The sequence below is a fragment of the Gracilinanus agilis genome, chromosome 6, assembly GCF_016433145.1.
Source record: "Gracilinanus agilis isolate LMUSP501 chromosome 6, AgileGrace, whole genome shotgun sequence".
NCBI classification, from domain to species: Eukaryota; Metazoa; Chordata; class Mammalia; order Didelphimorphia; family Didelphidae; genus Gracilinanus; species Gracilinanus agilis.
The window spans coordinates 17,907,063-17,934,770 of NC_058135.1; the positions used below are offsets into that span (position 1 = coordinate 17,907,063).

General features: G+C 35.7%; 1 protein-coding gene across 1 annotated transcript in view; it reads left to right on the plus strand.

The window, feature by feature from the left end:
- Nucleotides 1-1,058: 1,058 nt before the first annotated feature.
- The window catches only part of SGCZ (sarcoglycan zeta), a 126,962-nt gene continuing 100,312 nt past the window's right edge, over nucleotides 1,059-27,708 (plus strand). Inside the window, exon 1 of the mRNA XM_044680993.1 lies at nucleotides 1,059-1,253. Coding sequence (XP_044536928.1) covers nucleotides 1,059-1,253 — 195 coding nt within the window. The remainder of the gene's footprint in view (nucleotides 1,254-27,708) is intronic.

The window sequence follows — 27,708 nt, forward strand, 5'->3', positions numbered from 1 at the left end:
TGTCCCCCCTCATTAGCATGTAAATTCCTTGAGAGCTAGTTTCATTCTTTATATTTGGATGCCAAGATATATAAGAATATATACTCATGAATTCTTCATTTAAGAGATAGTTTCTTTGCATTTTTTGCCCCCTGCTAAGAATAGTGCCTAGCACCTAACAGAGAGGAGATAGTCCTTTGTACAGTGGACATAGTATTGACCAACACCTACCCAAGAGGTCAGGAAAATAGGGATGGTGATACCACTAGGAGAAATGTAGCACACTAGTTCTGTCATAGCTAACATGATGGAATTTTTAGAGGATGACTAGGAAAAGGACTCAGTGGTCAGTCTAAGCAGCATGGTAAAGAGGAAAGAGTACTGAATTGGGGAATTGCCAATTCTAGATTCCATGGGCAGCTAGGTGGCTCAATGTATAGAGCAGTAGGCTTGGAATCAGGGAAACTCATCTTTATGAGTTCAACTCTGACCTCAGATGCTTAGTAGCTAATATGACTTTGAGTAAGCCTCTTTGCCTCAATTTCCACATCTGTAAAATATGCTGGAGAAAGAAATGGCAAACCATTTCATTATCTCTGCCAAGAAAATTTTACATGGGGTCACAAAGAGTTGGAAACAACTGAAATGACTGAAAAGCAGTTTACATTCCAGTCCCATCAATGCCTAACAGTTTATGATACTGGGTGCTTCTTTTCTTTGACTTAGCTGTTACACATGTATATGAAACTAGATTAGGGGAGGCAACCTCTGAGTCCCTTCTAGCTCAAACATTCTTTAAGTTCCAAAGTTCTGAAATTTAAGACAGCAATAAAACAGCAGTTTAGAACTTTTAAAATTACTGTGATAGTAATTGTTTGGAGGAATACATCAGATGCTAAATGAATAATTATAGTGAGCATTTTAAGTTTTATGGATTCCAATGTCCATCAGGAGCTACTTCCAGGGCATACACCTACCCTAAGCCTGGTACAGAGGACCAGTTTATAGGGGCACTGACTCTATCACAAGAATCCTTTTAAGGATTTTATTTTCTGATTATGTCATTTACATCCTTACAGATGACACGAGAACAGTACATATTGGCAACACAGCAGAATCACCTGCCCCGAACGGAGAATCCTCAATTTTATCCAGTCGGAATTTATGGATGGAGGAAGAGGTGCTTATACTTTTTTGTCCTCCTGCTTCTGGTTACTGCAATTGTTAACTTAGCCATGACGATATGGATTTTGAAAGTGATGAATTTTACTGTGGTAAGTACAGCCACAACTCTACATATCTCTGCTGTTTAGTCAAAGACAGCTCAACTCTCTTTTTCAGTTTTCATCAGTAATTGCAATTTTAATTTTGCAGATGCATAGTGGAACTATTCTAAATGTGACTTCTTTAGATAAATTTTACCATGATATAGAAATGGTGCTGATTGCTATTTAAGTGGAAAACCAGGTTTTGGTTTGCTTTTAAAAGAAAGACAAATATCTGTAGCCATAAAGCTTTGTTTTCATAGTATGTTAGAAAACACTTGTGTTTGTACACGCTAAATTTTTAATGGTCACAAAGAGTATACAGGAGGTGGTGGTATTTTTTTAGATTACCTTTTCAAACTTATCTAAATCAGAAAAAAAGATTGACTTCAAAAAGAGTATAAGCAATAATATATGCCAACAAAAAATCAAATAAATATACAAAAACAATTCTAGAAATGTGCATTAAATTCTTTGTGTTTAACAAGGCAAAAAATGATTAATGAATAATATCCAGACAAGAAACTGCTTTTAGCCTGTGGCCCCTGCCAAGTCTGTCCAAAAGTTTTGTTACATCTGACTACCTTACCATCCTATAATTAAGTATGGTTTCTACAGTTTGGTTCTGATGATGTAACTATTGGTCAGTTCCTACCTAAGTTTCTTCCTTTGTTTTTCTGTGTTTTTTTTTTCTATGAAAAATTATAGTGAACTTGTCAATTAGCAATTACTATGCTCTTCCTATGTTTTTCTGTGTTTTTTTCTATGAAAATTATAGTGAACTTGTCAATTAGCAATTAATATGAGCATTTCCATGGATAAAGCACAGGAAGAAAAGATTGTATATGAACTGTGAATCATACACAGTTTGCTTTTATGAATTATACTTGAAATGTAATAAGGTAGTACTCACTCTAACCTGCTTGTCTGTTTCCTTCTGAATTTCCCTAGTTTCCTCTATTTTTTAAGTGCTACATTTATTCTTTTTTTGCTATGTACATTTGAAAATATGTGATTCATTTTGCACCCAACATCTACTATGTGCTGCCAAGAGCTGGAAATCATGCCTCATCATCAATCTTCTGTAGTCTTTACCAGTCACCAGGTCGATTAGAACACATCCCTCCGGAATTGATTGACCATCCCTCCAGATTCATAGTATCTCCCTGTGGTTTCACCTTCAGTCAGAAGGGAAATAATGTCAGGTTTGCTAAAGAGAAAATTCCCCAATATAGTGAGTTCCATTTTGATACTAGATATAAAGGTAGCTTGATGGTACAACCATAAAGTCTTGGATATTTCCAAGAAGGAAAATGAACTTGGGTTGTCAAAGGTTCCCATCAAACTTACACTATCTTAATAATGTATACTATAATACTGCTTGTCCAGTTCTTTTTTTTTTTAACCCTTGTACTTCGGTGTATTGTCTCATAGGTGGAAGATTGGTAAGGGTGGGCAATGGGGGTCAAGTGACTTGCCCAGGGTCACACAGCTGGGAAGTGGCTGAGGCCGGGTTTTAACCTAGGACCTCCTGTCTCTAGGCCTGACTCTCACTCCACTGAGCTACCCAGCTGCCCCCATCCAGTTCTTTTTTTCTCCTAAATTGTTACTTAGTCCTTTGCTGTTCCTCCTTTTCCAGAATCATGTTCATAGTATACTTCTCCCCAACAGTCTGACGGTCCTGTTCCAGACCATCTTTTTCTCTCCATCTCTGTCTCTGTCTCTGTCTCTCTGTCTATCTCTGTCTCTGTCTCTGTCTCTGTCTCTCTCTTTTTCTCTACTTCTCTGTCTCTCTGTCTGTCTCTGTGTCTGTTTGTCTGTCTGTCTGTCTCTCTCTGTCTCTCTCTCTCCCTTGAATTTTAGAACTCTCCAACTTGGTAGTTCTTGAATGACAACTTTGAGTTATGGTAGTCAGGACTTTTCTTTGTCTAGAACACATCTCTACCCATTCTAATCCTTTCTTTGATGGTACTCCATAGACAAATTACCTTGTAGTCCTTCATCTTCCTCCCCATTTTATCTTTAGCATGTGATGCTATTCTTAAAAGACTATGTGACATAGTTATAACTACATCCTAACTGCTCTTGTTGCCATATTTCATATAAACATATTTATCTTCAATCAATTTTTATTGATACCTTTTTACTTTCACATATGCTGTGTAATTTTTCAATTTATCTTCCTCCTGTTGTTCAGACAATTCAACTAAATTAACCAATCCAAAAAAAAAAAAATTAGGTATTTTCTGTATAATGTCATACCCATAGTTTCCACCTCTACAAAGAAGTGGAAAATATAAGTACTTTTTCAAATATTTTTCTACAGAGGACAAATTTAGCCCAAAAATATAACAAAGTTTAATGTCAATTATTTTCTTGCATTTCCATTTACACTATTGTAGTGAATATGGATATGTTTTCCTGGTCCTTCCTACTTCACCAGGCATCAGCTAATATATCTTCCCATACTTTTCAGTATTGAACTATTCATTGTTTTTTAAAGCACAGATATATTCCATTCCATTCATTTCCACAAATTTAGCTATTTCTCAATCAATGGGAATATTCTTTATTTCAAATCTTTTACTGCCCCCACCAAAAAGTACTGAGATAAATACTTTGGTATAAATGGATCCTTTCTTTTTATCCTTGACTTCTATGTTATATAGGACTAGTACAAGAACCTCTCAATAAAAGGTTTGGGGTATTTAAATGTTTTTCTTAATGTAATTCCACATTGCTTTCCAAAATCTCCAGACCAAATAATTTTTCCACTAATAGTCTATGTTCCTGTTTGTCCACAACTTTCTAACACAGACTATTTCAATTTTTTGTCATCCTTACAATTTTTTTGTAATGAAATATAAGGTTGTTTTGATATATATTTCTCTTATTTCATAATGATTTGGAGCATTCTTTTGTATGCTTGTTCATAGTTTTCATTTATTCCTTTTGTGAACTATTTTTTCATGTCCTTTCACTACTCGTTAGCTTTTGCTCTCTATATTTTTTTTATATTTTATTTTTTTAGAAAAATTTTCCACGATTACATGATTCTTGTTTTTACTTTCCCCTTAACCCCTCTTTGCCCCCCCATGTCCAACGTGCATTTCTACTGGTTTTAACATGTGTGCTTAATCAATACTTATTTACGTATTATTGATAGTTGCATTGGTGTGGTCCTTTAGTGTTACATCCCCAAACATGTCCGCATCAACACATGTGTTCAAGCAATTGTTTTTCTTCTGTGTTTCCACTCCTGCAGTTCTTCCTCTGAATGTGGGTAGCATCTTTTCCATAAATCCCTCAGAATTGTCCTGGATCATTGCTTTGCTGCCAGTACAGAAGTCCATTACATTAGATTTTACCACAGTGTATCAGCCTCTGTGTACAATGTTCTCCTGGTTCTACTCCTTTCACTCTGCATCAATTCCTGGAGGTCTTTCCAGTTCACATGGAATTCCTCCAGTTTATTATTCCTTTGAGCACAATAGTATTCCATCACCAGCATATAACACACTTTGTTCAGCCATTCCCCAATTGAAGGGCATCCCTTCGTTTTCCAGTTTTTTACCACCACAAAAAGCATAGCTATAAATATTTTTGTACAAGTCTTTTTATCTATGATCTCTTTGAGGTACAAACCCAGCAATGGTATGACTGGATCAAAGGGCAGGCCAGTCTTTTAGAGCTCTTTGGGCATAGTTCCAAATTGCCATCCAGAATGGTTGGATCAGTTCACAACTCCACCAGCAATGCATTAATGTCCCAATTTTGCCACATCCCCTCCAACATTCATTACTCTCCCCTGCTATCATTTTAGCCAATCTGCTAGATGTGAGGTGATACCTCAGAGTTGTTTTGATTTGCATTTCTCTAATTATTAGAGATTTGGAACACTTTCTCATGTGCTTATTGATACTTTTGATTTCTTTACCTGAAAATTGCCTATTCATGTCTCTTGCCCATTTATCAATTGGGGAATGGCTTGATTTTTTTATACAATTGCTTTAACTCCTTGTATATTTGAGTAATTAGACCCCTGTCCGAGTTTTTTGTTATAAAGATTTTTTCCCAATTTGTTGTTTCCCTTCTGATTTTGGTTGCATTGTTTTTCTTTGTACAAAAACATTTTTGATTTAATATAATCAAAATTATTTATTTTACATTTTGTAATTTTTTCTACCTCTTGCTTGGTTTTAAAATTTTCCCTTTCCCATAGATCTGACAGGTATACTATTCTATGTTCACCTAATTTTCTTATAGTTTCCTTCTTTATATTCAAGTCATTCACCCATTCTGAATTTATCTTGGTGTAGGGTGTGAGATGTTGATCTAAACCTAATCTCTCCCATATTGTTTTCCAATTTTCCCAGCAGTTTTTGTCAAATAGTGAATTTTTGTCCCAAAAGTTGGGCTCTTTGGGTTTATCACGGACAGTCTTGCTGAAGTCATTTAACCCAAGTCTATTCTACTGATCCTCCCTTCTGTCTCTTAGCCAGTACCATATTGTTTTGATGACTGCTACTTTATAGTATAGTTTAATATCTGGATCCTTCATGTTTTTTTTTCATTATTTCCCTTGATATTCTTGAGCTTTTGTTCTTCCAAATGAACTTTGTTATAGTTTTTTCTAATTCAGTAAAAAACTTTTTTGGTAGTTTGATAGGTATGGCACTAAATAGGTGAATTAATTTGGGTAGAATGGTCATTTTTATTATGTTAGCTCATCCTACCCATGAGCACTCAATGTTTTTCCAATTGTTTAGATCTAGTTTTATTTATTTGGAAAGTGTTTTGTAGTTGTGTTCAGATAATTCCTGTGTTTGTTTTGGTAGATAAATTCCTAAGTATTTCATATTGTCTAGGGTGATTTTAAATGATGTTTCTCTTTCTACCTCTTGCTGCTCTGATGTGTTGGAAATATGTAGAAATGCTGATGATTTATGTGCATTTATTTTGTATCTTGCAACTTTGCTAAAGTTGTTGCTTATTTCTACAAGCTTCTTAGTTGATTCTCTAGGATTTTTTAAGTAGATCATCATATCATCTGCAAAGAGTGATAGCTTAGTCTCCTCACTGCCTATTTTAATGCTCTATATATTTTCATTAGTTTCCTATATGTCCTGGGTATCAGACACTTATCAGAAATATTTTATTATTCCCCATTAGATTGCTTCTCTTCTTATCCTATCATTGTCCACTAAATTGTTAACTCCCTGAGAATAGGGAGTATCTTTTGACTCTTTTTGTAGTCCCAATTCTTAGTACAGTGCCTGAAACATAGTAAATGCTCAACAAATGTTTATTGATTAGGAAAGTTTTTTAGTTTCTTATAATAAAAATTATTTACTTTATTCATTCATTCATTCATTCATTCGTTTGTTTGTTTATTTGCTTTATCTTCTCTATGATCACTATCCCTTATTTACTTAGCAATGGATCACCTAACTATAAAGATGAAAAGTACATGATCTGATTTACTGATATTTATATCAGAACTTTAATATTGAGGTCACATGTCCTTTTGTGTGAATTATGGCATATGGTGTATGATGTTGTTCTAAAACAAAATTCTGCCATACTCCTTTCCAGTTTTCTCACAAATACATGTTTTTCAATTAAGGGAGTTCTTTCCTAAGTAATTTCTATTTTCAGATCAATTCACTGAGCTCCATTTTAAATCTAAGTTGAAGATAAGCCTTCTATATATGCATATTATACTCATTACATAATTTTTCCTTTTTCTCCTCAGGGGAACTACTTCTTTTTGCTTCTTCAGAATTTCATTCTTGACAGCTTGTTATCTCCACTGGGATATTTTTCACCATAAAAAATGTAACTGATAAGAACTTAAAAGATAAGAACTTTATCTGAACATATTAAAATTGACCCTCCCTTAGTCTAGTTGTCACAAGGAGTGCCAAGTGCTAGAACTGTAGATAGAAGTATATAGTAGTAAATTCTGTCATTTCCATTTGTTTTCCTGCTTTCTACTATTATATAGGAGTCTTATGTTTTGCTAGCTACATTTCCATCTTTAGGGAAAATATTAATATTATTTAGCTATTAAATGGGTCTCTGCATAACCCCACACCTCTTCTATTCTCTTCAAATCTTCCAATGACTAAGCTAGCCTCAGATTCAAGCAAGACTAGCTACATATTCTGGAATATTCTTTTTAATTTGATGATGATGATGACCATGAGACCACAACAACAATGGTGACAATGACAACAAACAACACAATGATGGTGATATAGTTGCAATGTTACCTTCACCAGCCCAGGATTCAGAAAATATAAGCAATATGGTTAGAAAACAGAAAGACCTATCTCCGAAAAATAAGCAGGAAAAAGACTTTCTACAATCCGCCCTCCTTACACCTTACCTAAAGCACCATATTCAGTTCTATATACAGCAGCTTATGAAGGACATTAATAAATAGGACAAACTGAATAGAATTAGGAAAAGGCCAACCAAGATCCGAAAAGGGCCTTGAGTCATGTCATTCAAAGATGAGTTTACTAAGCATTGGGAATGTGAATATAAGCAATCCAGTCAGCCCCTGCCCTCAAGGAGCTTCCATTCTAACAAAGAAAAGCTAGACCGAAGGCAAACCAGAGATGTTTGTTGAGGGTGCAGGGAAGTGAGGGGGAATCTCACGCTAGGGAAAAGAATCATAAAGAAGAAGAGAAAACATCCATAGTGCAGACTGGTACATTGCCAAAATTTTTTTGAGGCAATTAAAAAAAAAACCTACCCATCATCCTGATTCAAATGTAGGTCACATATAAAGTATATATAAGTTCACCCTATATTCTGGGGTCGCTTACATTTGGACAATGTGTACATGTTGTATACATATACGAGAAGGTTGGCCTTCACTTGTCTGGAGCATATATTCACTTCAGTGTTCTGAGAAAGGAATAATTACATATTCTGGAGAAAGTAGCTAAGTATTCTGAGTGGTTGTTGATTCACATATGACAAGAAATATTTTTTTTTTAACCTTTAACATCTGTGTATTGTCTCATAGGTAGAAGAGTAGTAAGGGTGGGCAATGGGGGTCAAGTGACTTGCCCAGGGTCACACAGCTGGGAAGTGGCTGAGGCTGGATTTGAACCCAGGACCTCCTGTCTCTAGGCCTGACTCTCCATCCACTGAGCTACCCAGCTGCCCCGTCAAGAAATATTTATGTATGTATATGTATACACATATTATGTGCACATAAGTGTGTGTGGATGTCATGTATGTATGATACATACATGCATGTATAAAAAGGAATATTTTTATTCCTTTTTTAATTTAACAGGGGAACTGGAGGTCCTCTTACCATAGACATGTGTAAGGATTAACCAGCCCACAGTGACAGGAAGTAGAACCCATAGAGACAGGAAGTGAGGTGGGAAAAGGGGAGAAAGGATTCAGTTGCTGACAATTAGGGCTGGTAGTTGCGGGGAAGTTTGTTAGGAGCTATATAAATATAAATATATATATATATGTGTGTGTGTGTGTGTGTGTGTGTGTGTGTGTGTGTGTGTGTGTGTATTTTTTTTCTGCCTAGTGAGGTGAGCTGAAGGGTGATCAGCTAGACTTTCTCTAATGGCAGTTATAGGTAGATATAGGTAGTTTTAGGTAGTAATTATAGGTAGTTATAGTTGTTATAGGATAACTAGTATAGACACAGGAAATTTTCTTTCTCTGCCTTTCCTATATTTCCCTCCTTTACTATATTCTTTTACTATCTCTACTTTAATTATTTAAGTTATTTAGATAATTAAACTACATTATTAATTGCTAAAAGCTGCTAGAAATTTTCTTTCCTCTGGCTTAAAAGGACAATATATTAATTTACAACTCTACTATATTCTTATTAAAACTTAAATTATTAAAAGCTGCTCTCTAATTTTGCCAAAACTCCTAATTTAACCCTTAGGACACATGTATATGTATGGATTCCTGGCCTTTCCAATATAAGGCCAAAGCTAACCTTTCTGAGCTGAACTACCTAATGACAGAATCCAGGTTCCCAGGGAGAAGAGTTGGAAGTGATGGTCTCATTTGAGACGCAATAACTTGGGGTGAGCCTGGGAAGTGATGTCATGACTAAATGGCTAATTGAAAACCCAGCAACGACTGTGCTAAAATTCTGCCTCTCATACATATTGATTGTATGACTGAGGACAGTTGCCCTACATAAGAGCATGAGTCTCTAAGACTCTAAGTTGCAGAAAACTGCCAACAAACTTTCCTCATTCAGTAGTTCCTCAGACCAATTAGAGTCCAGGCTCTACTTCCCCACCCTTTAAAAAAAAATTACTTTAAAATCCAAATTCTGTCTCTTTGTCTCCCCTCTCACCCAATGAGAGGCAAGAAATACAATATATACTATACATATGAAGTCATGCAAAATATATTACTACAGTAACCATATTGCCCCTACCCAAAAAAAATTACAACAAAAATAAAGAGAAGAAAATATGCTTCAACTTACACTCGAAGTCTTAAGTTATTTCTGGATTTGGATAGCATTTTTCAGCATGGGTCCTTTTAGAACTGTCATTGATCATTGAATTGATCAGAGTTGCTAAGTCTTTCCTACTTCTTTATTATAACAATATTGCTATTCCTGTATACATTGTTCTCTTGGCTCTGATCAAATCATTTCTCATTAATTCATCTCAATCTTCCTAGGTTTTTCTAAGACTACCCCCTTCATCATTTTTATACAGTATTATAGCATTTCCATCACATTCATCAATTATAACTTGCTGAGTCACTCCCCAAAAGCTGTTTTTAATATTTTTGTATGCAAAGATGCTTTTTCTTTTTTTTTTTATTCTCTTTGTAATACAGGCTGAAAGGCAAGCCTATGCACACTTTTATAGCCTTTAGAGCATAGTTCCTTATTCTCCATAATGGTTGGTTCACCATAATGGTTCACAACTCCATCAATGATACATTAGTATACCAAATTTTTGGCATCCTCTCCAGCTTTTGTCAATTTCCTTTTCTGCTATCCTAGCCAAAATAATGGGTATGAAGTGGCACTTCAGAGGCATTTGAATTTCTCTAATTATTAGTGATTTCGAGTATTTTTCATGTAACTATGGATAGCTCTCATTTCTTCTCCTGAAAACTGCCTTTTCAAATCCCTTGTCCATTTATTAATTGGGGAATAATTCTTATTCGTATAAATTTAGTTCAGTTCCCTATTAAAAAATGAGACCTTAATCAGAGAAATGTATAAAACATTTTTCCCAGTTTACTGCTTTCCTTCTAATTTTCCTTCTATTTTTGACTGCATTGATTTTGTTTGTGCAACCCCTTTTTATTTTAATGAAATCAAAATTATCCATTTTAACTCCTATAATCCTCTTTATCTCTTATTTTGTCATTAAATCTTCCCTAATCCATAGATCTGACAGATAATTTTTTTCCATGCACCACTAGTTTGTTTATGCTATCATTCTTTATGTCCAAATCATGCCCCCATTTTGAGTTTCTCTTGGCATGTAGTATGAAGTATTAATCTGTGCCTACTTTTTGTCAGACCATTTTCCAATTTCCCAGTAGTTTGTTTTTTTTCATATAGTGAATTCTTGTCCAAGAATTGGGATCTTTGAGTTAATCAAAGAATAGTTTCTGTGCTAATTTGCTTCTGTAGTTTATACATTTAATTCCATTGATCAGATACTCTTTTTATCCAGTATCAAATTGTTTGAGTAATTACCACTTTGTAAAATAGTTTGAGCTTTGATATTGCTAGCCCTGCCCCTTTCATTTATTCACTTGATATTCTTGACCTCATTTTCTACTACCTGAACACATGATGTTATTTTTGAGGTCTGGCATTTTGTACTCATGCAGGTCATTTGTTTTCCTTTTTCTCAAGTTTGTTTAATTTTTAATAGAATATCAAAAACTTCAAAACTGAACAAAAAAAATTCACTGAAATAAAATAATGTCACTCCTAAGTGATTTTAACTATGAGTAAAAGTGTTTGGGGATTATTATCAGGTACTCCTCAGTACCTGAAAATTTAGAATCAAGATCTCCAAGTGCTTGTCATGAATGAAAGGGTGCTCTCCACATGCTATCAGAAGTCAATGAAGATGCCCACAAGTACTGATTTCTGTAGGAAAAATTGGATAAATTGTCTGCTTCCTTCACTACCATCACACACCATTATTCCACTTGTTCACTTAAGATTTTTTTAATCCCAAAAGGATTTTATTATTTTTGTCATTTTTTAAAAATTGTAACCTCTTGGTAGTTTAGTGGCATAACACTAAATCTATAAACTGAAATAAGTAACTGGGAATAAATAGGGTAATCCATATATATATATATATATATACATATATATATATATATATAAAAGAAAACACAAGTTCAGCAGGGTAGAACTAGTCTCTCACTTAGAATAGGTAACAAACTATCACAAACTTAGTTGGGGAAATAACATAATAGCAGAAACCAACACAGCCAGGGAAATAATGTACTTAACAGTGGGTTCTGGTAGTCTGGGAAGGAGAAGTCAAGGAAGTTTATCCAAAAGGGTTTTAATAATTAACAAGGCCAGAATAGGGAGGTAAGAGAATCAACTGTCACTAAATGTCTATGGGTAACTGCCAAGAAAATGTTGGATAGGGAAAATGGCTTCTCTAACACAAACTACAAGCAGCCAGCTTGGGCAGGGCTGATAAGGCAAGGATTACTGGGAATCTCACAAAGTCCATGGGATGGTTTCAAGCTGGAACAGGTCTCAGGAAACTCCAGGTAAATAGTCAAATAAATCCACTGGGGAAGTCGGGGAGAAAGATATATTTGTATGTCCACCATACAAGATAACACTCTAATCTCAACCTGAACTTCTTGGGCTTGATAGATGATCATGTATATACCTCCCAAGGTACAGAGATAACCAAAACTCCATAGGTTCTTTAGTCAGTTGCTAAAACTCCAACACCCCAAAAGCCTTTAGAGAGAGAGTAACTGAGAAAAGTTCCTCTCCAGCATTCCAAGTTTGGAATGTTCGGCTCTGCCAGCTTTGGCTTGGTCTGCTTTAGCACTGACTATGATAAATCTTAATCTATAATTTTCCTATAACAAAAGTAATTGAGGAATTATTGTCTTTTTTAATTATATTGGCATGGCCTAACTATGAGCAGTTTAATATATCTAAAATTATGTGTGCCTTTATTTCTTTAAAGAGTGCTTTTTAGTTGTATCCATGTCAGTTCAGAGTATGTCTTGGTTGGTAGACTCCCAGGTATCTTCTACTTTCTGTAGCTTTAGTAAATGGATTTCATCTTTCTGTCTCTTTTTGCTGGGTATTTCTAGTAATACAAATGAAAAGCAATGATTTTATGGGTTTATTTTATATCCTGCTACTTTACTGGAGTTATTTTTAAATTATTTGTCATTGAATCTCTAGGATTCCCTAAGTACACTATCCTATCATCTGTAAATTGAGATAAATGTATTTCTTGTTTGGCTATGTATATCCTTAATTTTTTTCTCATCTTCTTATAATAGCTACCTTTCTCTAACTATATCTAATAAGAGTCAAAACAACAGACATCTTGCTTTTTCCCACACCGATGAAACAATATTTGTAAAGTACTTTTTTAACATTAAATGTTACATAAATGTTGCCAGTGACGTTGATGAGTGTTTTTACCACCCATCATGTTGTAGAGACATATAGTATTTATCCATTATAGATAGTGGCCTGCTTTTAAACAGGTATTGTTTACCATATCAAGGGATGGTTCATTTCTTTCTATGCCTTTTATAGTTCTACTAATAGCTAGCATTTATTTTGTACTCTCAGGTTTGCAAGAAATTTGCACATTTACCATGGGAGGTAGGTGCCATTATTATCACCATTTTACAAATGAAGACACTGAGACACCTAGCTAAGTTAGTGTCTGAGGCAGGATTTGAACTAGGTCTTATTGACTCCAGATTAAGCACTCCTTCCACTATGCTACCTAATTACCTCTGACCTATACTAGCTGTGTGATTATGGGAAAATCATTTCGCTTGTCAATCCTCTAAGAGTCGACTCTCCAATGAAATCAAGTCACTGAGCATTTATTAGGTGACCTCTATGATTAAGGTATTGAGCTAAGTACTAATATACAGCAAGACCAAAAGACTGTTAAGGGCAAAGAAACATCTGGTTGCATGACTCTATGAAATTCCCTGTGCTAATGTAATTACAGACGCAGTCCCTGCCCTTTTTCTGGATATACTGTTTTTCAGATATAGAAGAGAATGAAGCACCCTTCCCCCCCCCCAAAAAAAAAATACTGCACAAAACCAGCACCACAAAATGCATTCTCCAAATCACATGATTGCTACAGATGTGTGTCTTTACTTAGTAATTTGGATCCAGTATTTATCATTGTATCTGTCTTTAGTTTCTTTGCCTCCTCATATTGCCTTTATTTACATTCCTGTGGCCATTTTACCTATCATATTGTTGGTATGGTAAATTGATCTCCCGTTTCTGCTTTCTCCACTCTGTGTTACCTAATATACATTTCCCCAAATTTCTTTAACTTCTTCATAGCCTTCATTCCCTATTTTGCAATAATATTATGTTGCATTCAAGTACCATCATTTTTTTAGTCCAGAGCCATTACTAAATCAAGGCAATCAGACCTCAACAGTAGAAGCCTGGTATTTTCCAACATGCTTCTTCCTTCTTAAAGCAGCCCAGAGATGTTAGTCCCTGAACTTCATTCTTTTAAGGTATTCTTCTGGCTTAGGCTACATGGTATGAATCTCTCCCTTGTCTTTACTCTGAGCCATCCCCTGAAAGTTTCCATTACTATAATCCAATCTTCTCCTACCAACACTTAAGGAGGTATGGACTGGACTCTTTAAGGGGTGAGGCTGCCCAGTTTATTGGTGCTACTGCACTTAAGGTCTGACTGACTTCTGCCTACAATAAGCACTTAATGAAGCCATTTTCTGCATTTATTTATTCATTTAATCAGTCACTAAACCTCACTTCCATCAACTCTTTTTGCCTCAGGAAAAGAATTATTTATTATGACTCTGGTTCAGCCATTTCATGTTTCAGGACTAATCTATTTGCTGTTTTTTACTATTACAAATAATAAATCTATGGGAATTTTGTACAAAAGGGTGTAAGAATTTAAATTTAGGTTTTATGCTAAATATGGTCAGGATTTAAAAATATTACAGCTTAAGTCAAAATGACTTTTAGCAGCTTTATTGACAAAGAGGTAGAAAGAGTGAAATTGGAAAAATGTAGATAAAGAGACAGAAAGTACTGCATAGCTACAGATACCCTGAGTTTAATCCTAATGTCTCCAGACCACAAAGGCAAATCCTAAAGCAAATCTCACCAGAATCCAAAGTCCTAGTTAGGAAGGTGAATTCCAAAGAGCCAGGAGATGCTGAAGAATCCACCAAGAACCTTTGGTGCACATGAGGCTAACACCTCCAAGAATCTCACCAGAATTCACACTGAAGGGAGTGTCCCACTAAAGCACAAATGAGCAGAAAGGGTCTCCTCCCCAAAGAACCAAAGAAGGAATCACTCCACTCACCAACTCTGAGAGAATGCATCAGTCCTCAGGCTGGCCTTTTTAAAGCAGCTTCCTCAGTGTCACTTCCTGTCACTCCCCCACTTTATGGGAACCAATCACAGTCTTTCAATTTACCTAGCAGTGCCCAGGGGATGGGCAGTGGCCTCTGGAGTTGTCACCCACTCTAGCAAGTGACTTGTGAACTCTCATACTTAGTGACTGGTAAGGTACTATGTAGGGGTACTTAAGTTATTGATTGATTAACTTAAAAGTTGTTGATTAATAGACAAAGAGAGTTTGATTCACTCTTCACAAGGGTCTTGATTTTTTGTTGCTAACCTGCCTAGGATAAAGCTTATAGTGGATTTGCTGGACAAAACAATAGGGCATTTTCATCAGTTGATGGGTATCATGTTAGATTTTGAAGTATAGAATCTAGATGTGAATAGTGACTCTGCAGACAACTACCTGTGTAACTCTGGGAAAGTCATGCCTTAGGTCCTCATCAGTGAAAATGAAAGAATGGGCTACATGCCTCTCAGGCATGTCTAAAAGATAATCTTGTAAATTCCAAGTTGTTTTCCTAAAATGATTAGGCTGATTAAGAATGAATAATTCAGATATGAATTTACATGCCAGTCCAAAATTAAATGCCTCCATATTTGCCAATTTGATGCACGGACAATGTTATTTCAGAATTTCAACTTGCATATCATTTTACATATTATTTTTTTTCATTTTACTTGCCTCTCGCTTTATTGAAAAATAACCCTTACTCTTTAAATTGTGTCAATTTTCTATAGATTTTGGGTGTCAGAGACATCTCAAAGATATGTAATGGAATTTCTTTCCCAATCCATATTTATTTATCTTGTTCTAGCTAAATTGATTTTTAATTTTATATAATTGAGATGGTCTATTTTGTCTCTTCTAATATCCTTTATTCCACTTCTGTTCATGAGTCCTGCCCCTATCTACACTTGGGAATGACAGAGCCTTTTATCATCTCTTCTAATCTTTTGAATAGTAAGATTTTTTTCACTTTTTAGAAATTTCACTGAGATTGGGAACTTCTGGCACAGAAATCCCCTTTACCAAATTGAAGTCAGCAACTAATATATAATGTATAGTCTGAGAGAATTCTCTGTTACACTGAGAGAGTGTGTGACCTGGCCATGACCACAAAGTCAGTATATGTCAGAGTCAGGATCTGAACCTGGATTTTCCTTCTACTAAAGCAGATCCTCCACTAAGCACTAACTTAAATTCAATAAACTCCCTCTCATAGTAACATCATTATTATATTGAGAATACTTATTCATTTGTGACTTGTTGGCACAGATGACATAAGAGGATGGGCTGAAATATAGAAGTATTATATTATGTAATATGAAAATAATTATAATGTGCTAAATATTATTTAATTTTATATCTGCCAAATCTGTCTCTTCCTTCTATTTTATTAAATATTTCCCATACTATCCTAGACTTTCTTTTTCTCCATATGAACATTCTATTATTGGTTCTCATTTCTTCATTTAAGTAGTGTGGTCAAAAATATATAGATCAATGTAGGCCATATCATGATTTTAAATGCCAGTCCAGCCCATTCATGGCTATTGACTTTCACCTTTTAGTTATGTTATCTCCCATAGTATCTATGAATATTGCTTTTTAAGGTATCTTTATTTTAGATTAAGATTTTTTGGTAAATTGCATTCTATTGTTATTTTTAAAGCATTGTTTTGTTCTTGTCTTTTGGCCCTTGTTTCTAGCATAATTCTTTGCCCATAATATGCAGATTATAAATATTTATTGTTGAAGACTTGAATCTTAACATGTACAAAAATGGTCTCCTTTGGGAGAACCGTTTGTGGATCAGACTTGCATAAAGTGTTAAGTCATTAGTAAAGTTGCTCCTGATAATTGTCTTCAATCACCTTTCATTGGGACTTCTGGTAAATGCAGATATATTTGCTTGTCAGTCACATTGTCTATCAAACTTTTAGACTAAATTAGATTTAATGAGCTTAAGCCCATTAATAAGTTTCTCCTAATAATTTTCTTTGACCATTATTGACTTGACTTTGCGGTAAACATAGACATATTTTGACTGTCAGTCACTGTGACTGTCAAATGTTTGGAATGAAATGGTTTTAATGAGCCTTTATTCTCATTCATGATTAACTGGCTCATTTAGAGATGATGTCCTGCTTGCTGAGGATTTAGATACTTGTGGTAATAATTCTACCAGAAATATCTGTCAATGACAGCTGCTCCCTTTCTGTTCCTGAAATCTTGAGGACATAACAACTACTTCTGTCCATTGGAAAGTCACCAGTAATTACTAAAGAAAAAAATATTTTTTAATCATGGAATACTTAAAGATACTGCTAATGAACCATTGTGGTTATGAGACCAGAAGAGGATGGCAACACTGACCAGTGTTGTAGAGCTCAGAAGGTAGGCAATTTCTTAGCAAAAATGTAAAGTGATTAAAAATCACAGCTACATTTGCAAGAATGCAGATTAATAATATCCTGTGCAGCTCATTCAGGTTAGGTTCCAAGTTGAGGGAAACATTTCCAAGCAACAGGAGAGAGTACTCTGGAATCCCACTTAAATAATGTGTGTATGCATTCAATGGGGCCTGAAACATTTTTTAAAAAGGCACAGCCAGGAATGCATTGCTGCTACTACTGAGACAGTCCTTACTCTCAATCTACTTACATCTTTTTGTTTGTTTTTAATAATAAATTTGAATTGCTATCTACATTATATTTACAATGATATTTATATTACAATCTAAGTTGCAGTTTCTTCTAGTATTCCTTTCCTTTCTCCTCCCAGAGAATCATTGCATGTTACAAAGAATCTTTTCAAAGGAAAAAAGAGAAATAAAACAACAGAACTGATCAATACATTTTTTTAAATGATACTATATGCAATATTTCACATTCATGGTCTCCCATACATCTATATAAAAGTGAGTTATCTTATATCTTTTCTTTGAGGCCATGTTTTGCCTGTGGACTGGGAGTTCTGAAAGCTGATGATTCTGTCTCCTGTACTGATGGCATTGTAAGCTATTTTGCCCTGGGGCTAGGGCTTCACAGTAGTGTAGCTTGAAAGGGCCAAGCCCTATGGATTTCAGAGCCTCACTTTAGGCTGGTGCCAGGGCTTGGGACTTCAAGGTATGGATATAGGGTGTGAGGTGCTCTGTCGTTGGTATAAGCAGGGTCCCCATATCCTGAAGTTGACCAACGTCCAGGCTTGTAACCTGAAACAATAAGTGGGAAGTGGTCAGCAAAGGATTGTATGTAATTTTACTTCCTGTTTCTCCTCATCCTGTGAAAATTGATTCTCTCTGCCTATTTATCAAGTTATTTTCTGAAGGAGAGCCCCCCTCTCTCCATCTTGTAATTGGTTTTTGATTCCTCTCATTTTGAGGTGCTTTTTAAAACGTTGGTTTGGAAGGATTCAGAGCAGTTTCAGTTTTAGCTTTTGCTACTAAGCTACCATCTTGGATTTGCCCCCCTGAAGCCATGTTTTAAGTGTCTGTCAGTTTTTCAACATCCACTGTCAATTGTTTTGTGGTTACTCTTTCCATTCATATTGTTGTAGTCATGTATATTGGGGGCTTTTTGCATCTCTTTCAGTTTATATCATTTCATATCTTTCCATATTTCTCTGTGTTCATCATATTCATCATCGCTATTACTATTACAACTCATAATAATAGTAATAAAGCTAGAATTTCTATAGTGGTCCAACATATGCAAAGCGCTTTACATATATTACTGTATTTCATCTTCATAACAACCCAATGGTGTAACCATTTTAAAGATGAAGAATCTGATTCTGAGTTGTTTGACTTGCCCAGAATGACATGGCTATAATCTAAAATTCTGCTCACATCTTTTTTTCCAAGAATGAATCCAATGACACTGTTGACACTGGCTTCTACCTAATATTCTTAATATTCTCTTTTTATATGATTTAAAGGATCTTTTCAATTGTTAGGTATTAGTCTCCTTTGGTGATTCATCATCCATGACATGCCTACTGATTGTGGGTGTCACTCAGGTTTGATGCTGGACCCTCTTCCCTTTTCTGACTATACATCTCTCTCAATGACTGCATCAGCTCCCCTGGATTCAAATAATCCCCCTATCTATTTATCCATCCCTAATCTCTCTCTCTTAACTGATTCTTGGAGATTTCAAACTGGATGCGCTGGAAGCATCTCAAAGTTTGTCTTATTCATTTTCCTTCATTCCAAATTCACACTTCTTCTAAGGGATCCTGTTATGAAGGGAGTGAGTTCAAAGGGGCCTTGAGCCAGTAACAGGCTACCAGGAGGTTGGTGTTGGTTGTTCCTCAGTTGGGTATGAAACTTGCTTATGAAAGTATAAGGATCCAAACCCTGAAAGCTGAGTGCCCAGTGAAACCTCACTGCTACCTCTAGGCTCCTTTAAGGTGTCAGGCAGCCGGCCCCTCCCTACTGAGGGTATTGGTTATGGCCGACTGGCAGGAAGTGGATATAGGACTTCCTGCCCTCAACTAGTGGAGTTTGAACCTTAACAGCTCAGAATTCCCTCCTTGTTGCCTGTCCTCTTTAACCTTTGATAGAAAGGGAACAACCACAGGATTCTCTGGTTAAAGGCTCTGGGATTTATTGGTCACTGGGGAAGGAACAAGGCAATGGCAAGAAGGTTGGGTAACGCTAATCTGTTGCTATGGATTCACTGGCTGAAGCTGGTGGAAGGTCCTTGGAAGGTCTTGGCTGACTGAGGGCTGGCAACCCTGGGTCAGAGCAAAGCAGCCTCTGGTTAGGAAAGTGAGTAGACTTATTGACTAACCTTGTAAATGATGATAATAGATAATATTGGTTTGATCTTGAAGATAGGTCCTAAAACCCTACTCTATCCTAAGGCCTAAATTCCCACATTCCTCCTCCCTCCTCCCAGGCCCGGGCGGGGAGGGTAGAGGTAAGTGAGTGCTCAGGGTGAAGTCAGGGGAAAACAGAACCCAGCCTTGGGTTTCCAGGACCTTTTATACTCTAAGTTCAACTGCCAGTTGGTATCTGCCACATGGCGAATGCCACCCTCAACATTCCATCCAGGACATCTGACAGGTTTGCCCTAAGCCAAACATGGCAATGCTAAAACCTGTATTATAATATGCCCATTTGTCTTTTGGAAATTTGCAACCTACAACATTTCCAGATCCCTAAGTTATTAGACTAAAGAATTCTACTCTGACTCTGAGACTAAACTATTCCCCTTAATCCCTTTAAGTATCCCCAAAACAATAAAAGATTCTAACTCCTATTCTTAAGCTATTTCTATTCTAAGCTAAACTAAGACGGGTTATGGGAAAGAGTAAAGGAAAAGAATAGGGATTAAGTTTTACAAAATTTGAACAGAAAGGAAAAGCAAGGTTAAACACAAATCATCAACAGAACAGTCTTAAACATTAGCTAAAAAATATCTAAGTAATAAACTTGAACTAAGAAAATTTTCTATCTTCATGAACTAACAAAATAACAACTAAAGAAAAGTTTTCTCTAGCAACTTTCTAAAACCAAATACAAACTTTCTAAGTATTAGTATGTTATGATGTTAATACTCTTATCCCTATGTTAGAAAGTTAGTGAGAATAAGTAAACTTAACACTAGCTAAAAGCCTTTTTGGTTAAACTAAAGATTTAAACTATGTACAGTATTTTTAAAAGAAAATTCTGACCCTGATCTAACTTATCCAAGCTAACTATTCTTTCTCTGTGTGTTAGTACAGGCTATTACTAAGGGTTAGTAAACAAGCATATACATATATACATTCTTTAAAATGGAATGTCAGATGCTTTTGAGTAGAAGGTGTCTGAACCAAAGTGAGAGGAAAAACTCTAAGCTAAAGTAGACAAACCCTTCTCTCCTATGTGTGAACTACTATTTACATATGTACATGTGAAGTCTAGAAAATGTACTATGTGTTGTCAATTATGACCTAACCATGTGATGAGGTGTCACATACTTACTCCTGAAGAAATCTGCTAACAGCATGTGCTGTGTGAATGGAATTCTAAGGTGTTTGATTGCAGTGAGAATTCTGTGGGCATGTAAGTTGTGCTTCTTCAAACCTATGGTTCCAACGCTGATCAGATGCTGAATTCCTCTTCACAGCACTATTGTATAAGACACTGGTTGTGTAGTCAGGCCAAAGTTGTCACTGTAGTCTTCAGCTTTGATGTCCTTGCGATGATCCGCAAAGTCAGCAAGTCTCCGCTGTGATGTTTGATGTTACCACACGCACTTGTCAACTTGAACTGGAACCTTTGTGCAGTTGTGTTGACTTGTGTTGCAACAAATTTGTGTATCCATAAAACTTTTGATGAATCTTCTTCTTTCTTGGTGCAGTTAAATAAAGTTGATCAAAATCCATGATGATGTTAATTATGATTTTATCAATTATTCATCGATGTCACTATCTAGATCTTGAATTGATTGACGTTCAGATGCTGTTTCTTCTTCTGTAACTGATTCTTCTTCTCTACTATGATAGTCTATGAATGTTTCTTCTGGGTGATTGTAATTGGATGTTAAATAATTATCTTGATGGTGATGTAACATTTGGCTGCTTCCTGAGTCTTGTTCTGATCTGGGGTCATATGTAAACTGTTGGAAAGCTTTAATCTGATCTTTTGACTGCGGTTTTGATATGGTCTTGTTGCTTGGCTGGTTAGTTGGTGCTAATTGGTCTTCGTGCTGTGTTATGACCGGGTCTTGATGTTGTTGGGACATATCTTTACCTGGCTTGAAATGGGTAACATGGAACTACAGATCCCTCCCCTTAATTTTGATTGCACTAGTGGTCTTTAGGATTATTTGTGACAGTCCATGCCACTTGGTTCTAACACAGACTTCCTAGTAAAGTTTCTTATATACACATAATCTCCAGGTTAGAAGTTGTGTAGATTGAAATCAAAGGATACTCTTTGATGTATCAAAGCCAACTTACGAAGCTGATCTAAGCGTTCTTTGAGCAACTTAATGTACTCATAGAGTTTGCATTCCATACCCAGATGTGATAGGTTATGGATGCTTTGAGGTTATTTCCCATGGTAAGGTGGATGTCTATACAACATCTCAAAAGGTGACAAATAAGTAATGCTATTGGGCTGGCACCTAAGAGGGAATAATGCCAAAGGTAATGCATCTGGCCATTTCAAATGTGATTCAGCACAAATTTTAGCCACTAGGGTCTTCAAAGATTTATTGACACCTTTAATCTGTCCATTCTACTGAGGTCGATATACAAAATGTAGATGTTGTTTTACCCCTAGGGATTCATACACACTGGCTAAAACACGATGAGTGAAGTGTGAACCACTGTCAGATGCAATATGTAGTGGGATAGAGAACCTTGGTATTAGCTCCCTCAGAAAAACCTTCACTACAAAAACTGATGTATTGAGCCTAGCTAGAAAAGCTTCTGGCCACTTTCTTAATCGATCAATGATTACTAATGCATACCTGTAGCCCTGACATCTTGGCATGGTTATGTAATCGATTTGTATGCATTCAAATGGTGTAAAGGCCAATGGTTTGCCTCCCAAGCTGTGGATTTTAGTCACAGTTTGGTTGAACTGCATACAAATTCTGCCCCTCTGACAAACTCTCTTTGAAACTTCATATATTGACAATATAATTTCCAAACTCATCCAGATTTAGATTCAAAATTTTCACTCAACCCACATAGTCAATAAATTGCCAATCCTATCATTTCTATCTCCACAGTATCTCCTGAATGTATCCTCTTCTCTCCACTTATACAGCTACCACCTTGATAGACAAATCGCTATACAGATAGATAATAAAGCATGTTTTAAGTGCTTAATAGAGGCATCAATAAACTAAGTGCTGGGAACACAAATGTAAGCAATCAACAAATGTCCTACCCTGAAGGTACTAATTTTGGGGCATAGGAGTGGGGAGGGTTGTCACATAAAGGAGAACTAAAAAATAGAATGGAACTTCCAATGGAAGAGGGCAAGGCTTCTGGTGAAGATGTAGATGATATCTAGATAGTGAATCCAGTCAGGAGTAAAGTAAGCATGACTGTGGACCCTTATAAAATAGTAGTCTAGGTTAGGGACTCATCAGCTAGAAGCGTGAACCTCAGGAGGAGAGAAAATCAGCTTAGGAGTTTTTTCCAGCTACCACTACCCTCACATTTGTACTTCTGCAATATAGAGCCTCCTTTTATATTTCCCTGCCTCAAATCTCTGGTTTCTCCAGTTCATCTTCTCTGTAGTTAATCTTTGAAAGTCATATTCAACAAATTCAAGTGGCCCCCTATTGCCTTGAGGATGAAATCAACTAGTCAAGTCAACAAGCATTTATTAGTACGTATTATGTGCCAAGAACTATAAGAACTGATGATATATAAATAAAAGCAAAAACTGTCCCTTTGCTAAAGAAATTCCAAGTCTAATAGGAAAGACAGCAGGAGAATAACTATGTACAAACAAGTTAGGTAAAAGATAAATTGAAGATATTCTCAGAAGGAATGCACAAAATCAAGGAGGATCAGGAAAGGCTTCTTGCAGAAGGTGGGATGTTACATCAGAAGACAAACAGATATGATTACATGGAAGGAAGTAAAATATGAGAAAACTGAAAATGTAGAAAGAGGCCAAGTTATAAAAGGTTTTAAAAGCTAAATTTTACATTCAGTCCTGGATATAATTTATTGAAGGGGGAAGTGAGGATGGTATACCATTGTCAATCCACCTATGCTCTAAGAAAATCAAAAGGAGACCAACCAGCAAGTTACTGTAGAAGTCCAGATGTGAGGTAAAGAGGGCCTGCCTCAGTATATAATCCTATATTCAACATTTAAAACTCATCACAAACTGGCACCTTTTAATATTTCTAATCTTCTCACACTTTTTTCCTTCTAACACCCAGAATTCCAAAGATATTGACCTTGATTTTCTTTGCAAATAATATTCATTTCTCCATTTTTATATTTTTGCATTGGCTGATTGACTGTTCTCCTTGCCTAATATGCTCTCTATACTCATCTCCCCGTCATGTAATCTGTGTTTTCCTTCAATATTCAGCTAATATACATCATCAGTCTGGAAAGTATATTTATTATTTTTTAAGTTATTTCTTTCAATTATCAAATATTCTTCTTTCCCTCCCTTCCCCCAACCTCTTTGAGAAGAAAGAAAAATGAATCCTTGTTACTAACATGTATAGACAAGCAAAACAAATTTCCACATTGGCTATGTTGAATAAAAGTTTCATTCTTCACTCTGTCCTCCACCTCCCCATCACATGCTAAGCATCATGTTTTATTACAGGTTCTTTGGAATTATGGTTGGTCATTACATTGATAAGATTTCCTAAATCATTCAAAATTGTATGTCTTCAAAATATTGTTGTCATATAAATTGTTCTCTTGGTTCTACTTATAAGTCTACATCTGTTTATACAAATCTTCCCATGTTTCCCTGAAACTATCCTTTTGATCATTTTTTTGATACAATGGTATTATATCACATTTATGTACCATAACTTCTTAGCTATTCCAAAATTGATAAGCCCTCATTCAAAGTCTAATGTTATCTACCATGAAGAGAGCTTATACCCAATTTTACTGGAATATGGTACTCCAAGTTCTCCATTCCTTTAAATTAGTGACTAGTAAACCATATGTTATTCTAACTATAACTCCTTCATTCTGGAATTTTTTTCTTTTTTTAGCTACTTGCAGTAATTTTTTTTTAATCTGGAAAGCCCTTATTTTGGCTATGCTATTGCTATGAGTTTTCTTTTCAGTTTCTTTCAAGAGATAATCAGCAGATCCTATCTATTTAGAGTGTAATTTCCCTCTGGTTTTCAGAGTTCTGGGAAACTTTCTTTTATGGTAACTTGAAATGTGATATCTAAGCTTTTGCTTTCTTTGTTTGGGGGTGGTGTTGATACTTTTTTTCTATTTATTTTATTTAAAATATTATCTGTTATGTGCAACAGCTCTACAACAGAGGGGAGAGGGAAGGGGAAAAGATGTTAGAAGAATTGTTTTCCAAGATAAAACAAAAATTATCAACAAAGATTAGTTTTAAAAAAGTCAAGGGCAGCTGGGTAGCTCAGTGGAGTGAGAGTCAGGCCTAGAGACAGGAGATCCTAGGTTCAAACCCGGCCTCAGTCACTTCCCAGCTGTGTGACCCTGGGCAAGTCACTTGACCCCCATTGCCCACCCTTACCAATCTTCCACCTATGAGACAATACACCGAAGTACAAGGGTTTAAAAAAAAAAAAGTCAAGTTATTTTCAAACTTCTCCATGAAGCTTTTCTTGGTACTGCCTCCAGTGCACCACATCCCCAAACTACCTTGTCTTTACTCTGAACATATTGTGTATGTACCAATTTGTGTTTGTGTTGTCTTTTCCTCTAGAATGTAAGCTTCTTATAGAACTGGGAGAATAATTTATGCAATAACAACAATGTTCTAAAGACAAATTGCTTTAAAGGCCTAGGAACTCTGGTAAACAAAATTACCAATCACAATTCCAGAGGACTTATGATGAAACATGCTGCTGAACTCAAGAGTGCAGATTGAGACACATACCTATGTATATGTGTATACACACACACACACACACACACACACACACACATAATTAGATAAATATGGGAGGAGAATACCAAAAGAAGGAATTTTTTGTTTATATCTTTTTGTAATAGATTTTGTTTTTTCTTGATTTCTCAGTGGAGACAGAGGTAAGAGAGAGAGAGATTTAGAATTAAAAGTAATTAAAATGGAAAATGATCAAATCATCCTTGTTCCCTTTATGTGCAAAATCTAGGGTACATAGGTATTAATATATATTTAGCGGTTTAAATTACTATGTAGAAGTGTTAATAGTGAAAATGATGCTAGATTTGTAGTTGGAAAAAACTGAGTAATATTCCTGGATGAAATTTTTGTGAGTTTCAACAAGTCACTGTACCTCTGTTTCCAATTTTATAAAAAAAGATATAGTTGGATAAATGATATAAACAAGAACTGAAAGAAATTTGACAGTGTTATATCTAAGAAAAAAATATTGTGGTATGCCTATTCACCAAAACTGCTGAAAAAAATGGAAAACACTTAGAAATTAAGTTTGGGGCAGTAGTTTACACTACAATAAGCTATCCAAATGTAAAAGCCTCTATAATTATTTGTTAAAAGTAGAGGTGAGTAAAATGAGTTATCTTGTGCAACTAGGGCTAGGAAGAACATTTTTTTCTAATATCTCTTACCTTCTACCTTAGAATCAATACTGTGTTTTGATTCCAAGGCAGAAGAGCAGTAAGGGCTAGGCAATGGGGGTTAAGTGGCTTGCTCAGGGTCACACAGGTAGCTAGGAAGTGTCTGTGGTCACATTTGAATTCAGCACCTCTCATCTCTAGACCTGTCTCTCAATCCACTGAGCCACTGACGTGGAAGAACATTCTTAATCAAACAAGTTAAGATAAAAAATTTTAAAAATAAAAAGACAAAATAAGTAATTTAATTCCAGCAAAAACCTGGACAGAATACATGGGACTAGAATAAGAAAAAAAAGTTAGAAGAGAAATTGAGGAAATACAACAAAATTACCAAAATCAAAAATGATTAAGCAGTTGATAGAAAACTTATAAGAAAAAGAACCATTCCCCCCTAAAGTAGTGGTCAAAGAACATGAATCAATATACTTTTTTTTCAAGGATCTTACATTTTATTGTTTGTTTTTTAATTTAAATATTTTCTTTTTTCGAAAAATTTTCCATGTTTACATGTTTATACTTTCCCCTTAGCCTATGCACATTTCCACTGGTTTTAACATGTGTCATCAATCAAGACCTATTTCCATATTATTGATAGTTGCATTTGGTGTGGTCATTTCAAGTCTACATCCCCAATCATATCTACATCAACCCATGTGTTCAAGTGGTTGTTTTTCTTCTGTGTTTCCACTCCTGCAGTTCTTCCTCTGAATGTGGGTAGCGTTCTTTTCCATAAATTCCTCAGAATTGTCCTGGGTCATTGCATTGCTGCTAGTACAGAAGTCCATTACATTCTATTTTACCATATCAGTCTCTGTGTACAATGTTCTTCTGGCTCTGCTCCTTTCACTCTGCATCAGTTCCTGGAGCTCTTTCCAGTTCACATGGAATTCCTCCAGTTTATTATTCCTTTGAGCACAATAGTATTCCATCACCAGCATATACCACAGTTTGTTCAGCCGTTCCCCAATTGAAGGTCAGACCCTCACTTTCCAGTTTTTTGCCACCACAAAAAGTGTGCCTATAAATATTTTTGTAGAAGTCTTTTTATCTATGATCTCTTTGGAGTACAAACCCAGCAATGCTATGACTGGATCAAAGGGCAGGCAGTCTTTTAGAGCTCTTTGGGCATAGTTCCAAATTGCCATCCAGAATGGTTGGATCAGTTCACAACTCCACCAGCAATGCATTAATGTCCCAATTTTGCCACATCTCCTCCAACATTCATTACCTCCCCTGTTGTCATTTTAGACAATCTGCTAGGTATGAGGTAGTACCTCAGAGTAGTTTTGATTTGCATTTCTCTAATTATTAGAGATTTAGAACACTTTCTCATGTGCTTATTGATACTTTTGATTTCTTTATCTGAAAATTGCCTATTCATGCCCCTTGCCCATTTATCAATTGGGGAATGGCTTGATTTTTTTACAATTGATTTAGCTCCTTATATATTTGAGTAATTAGACCTCTGTCAGAGTTTTTTGTCATTAAGATTTTTTCCCAGTTTGTTGTTTCCCTTCTGATTTTGGCTGCATTGTTTTATATATATATATATATTTTAA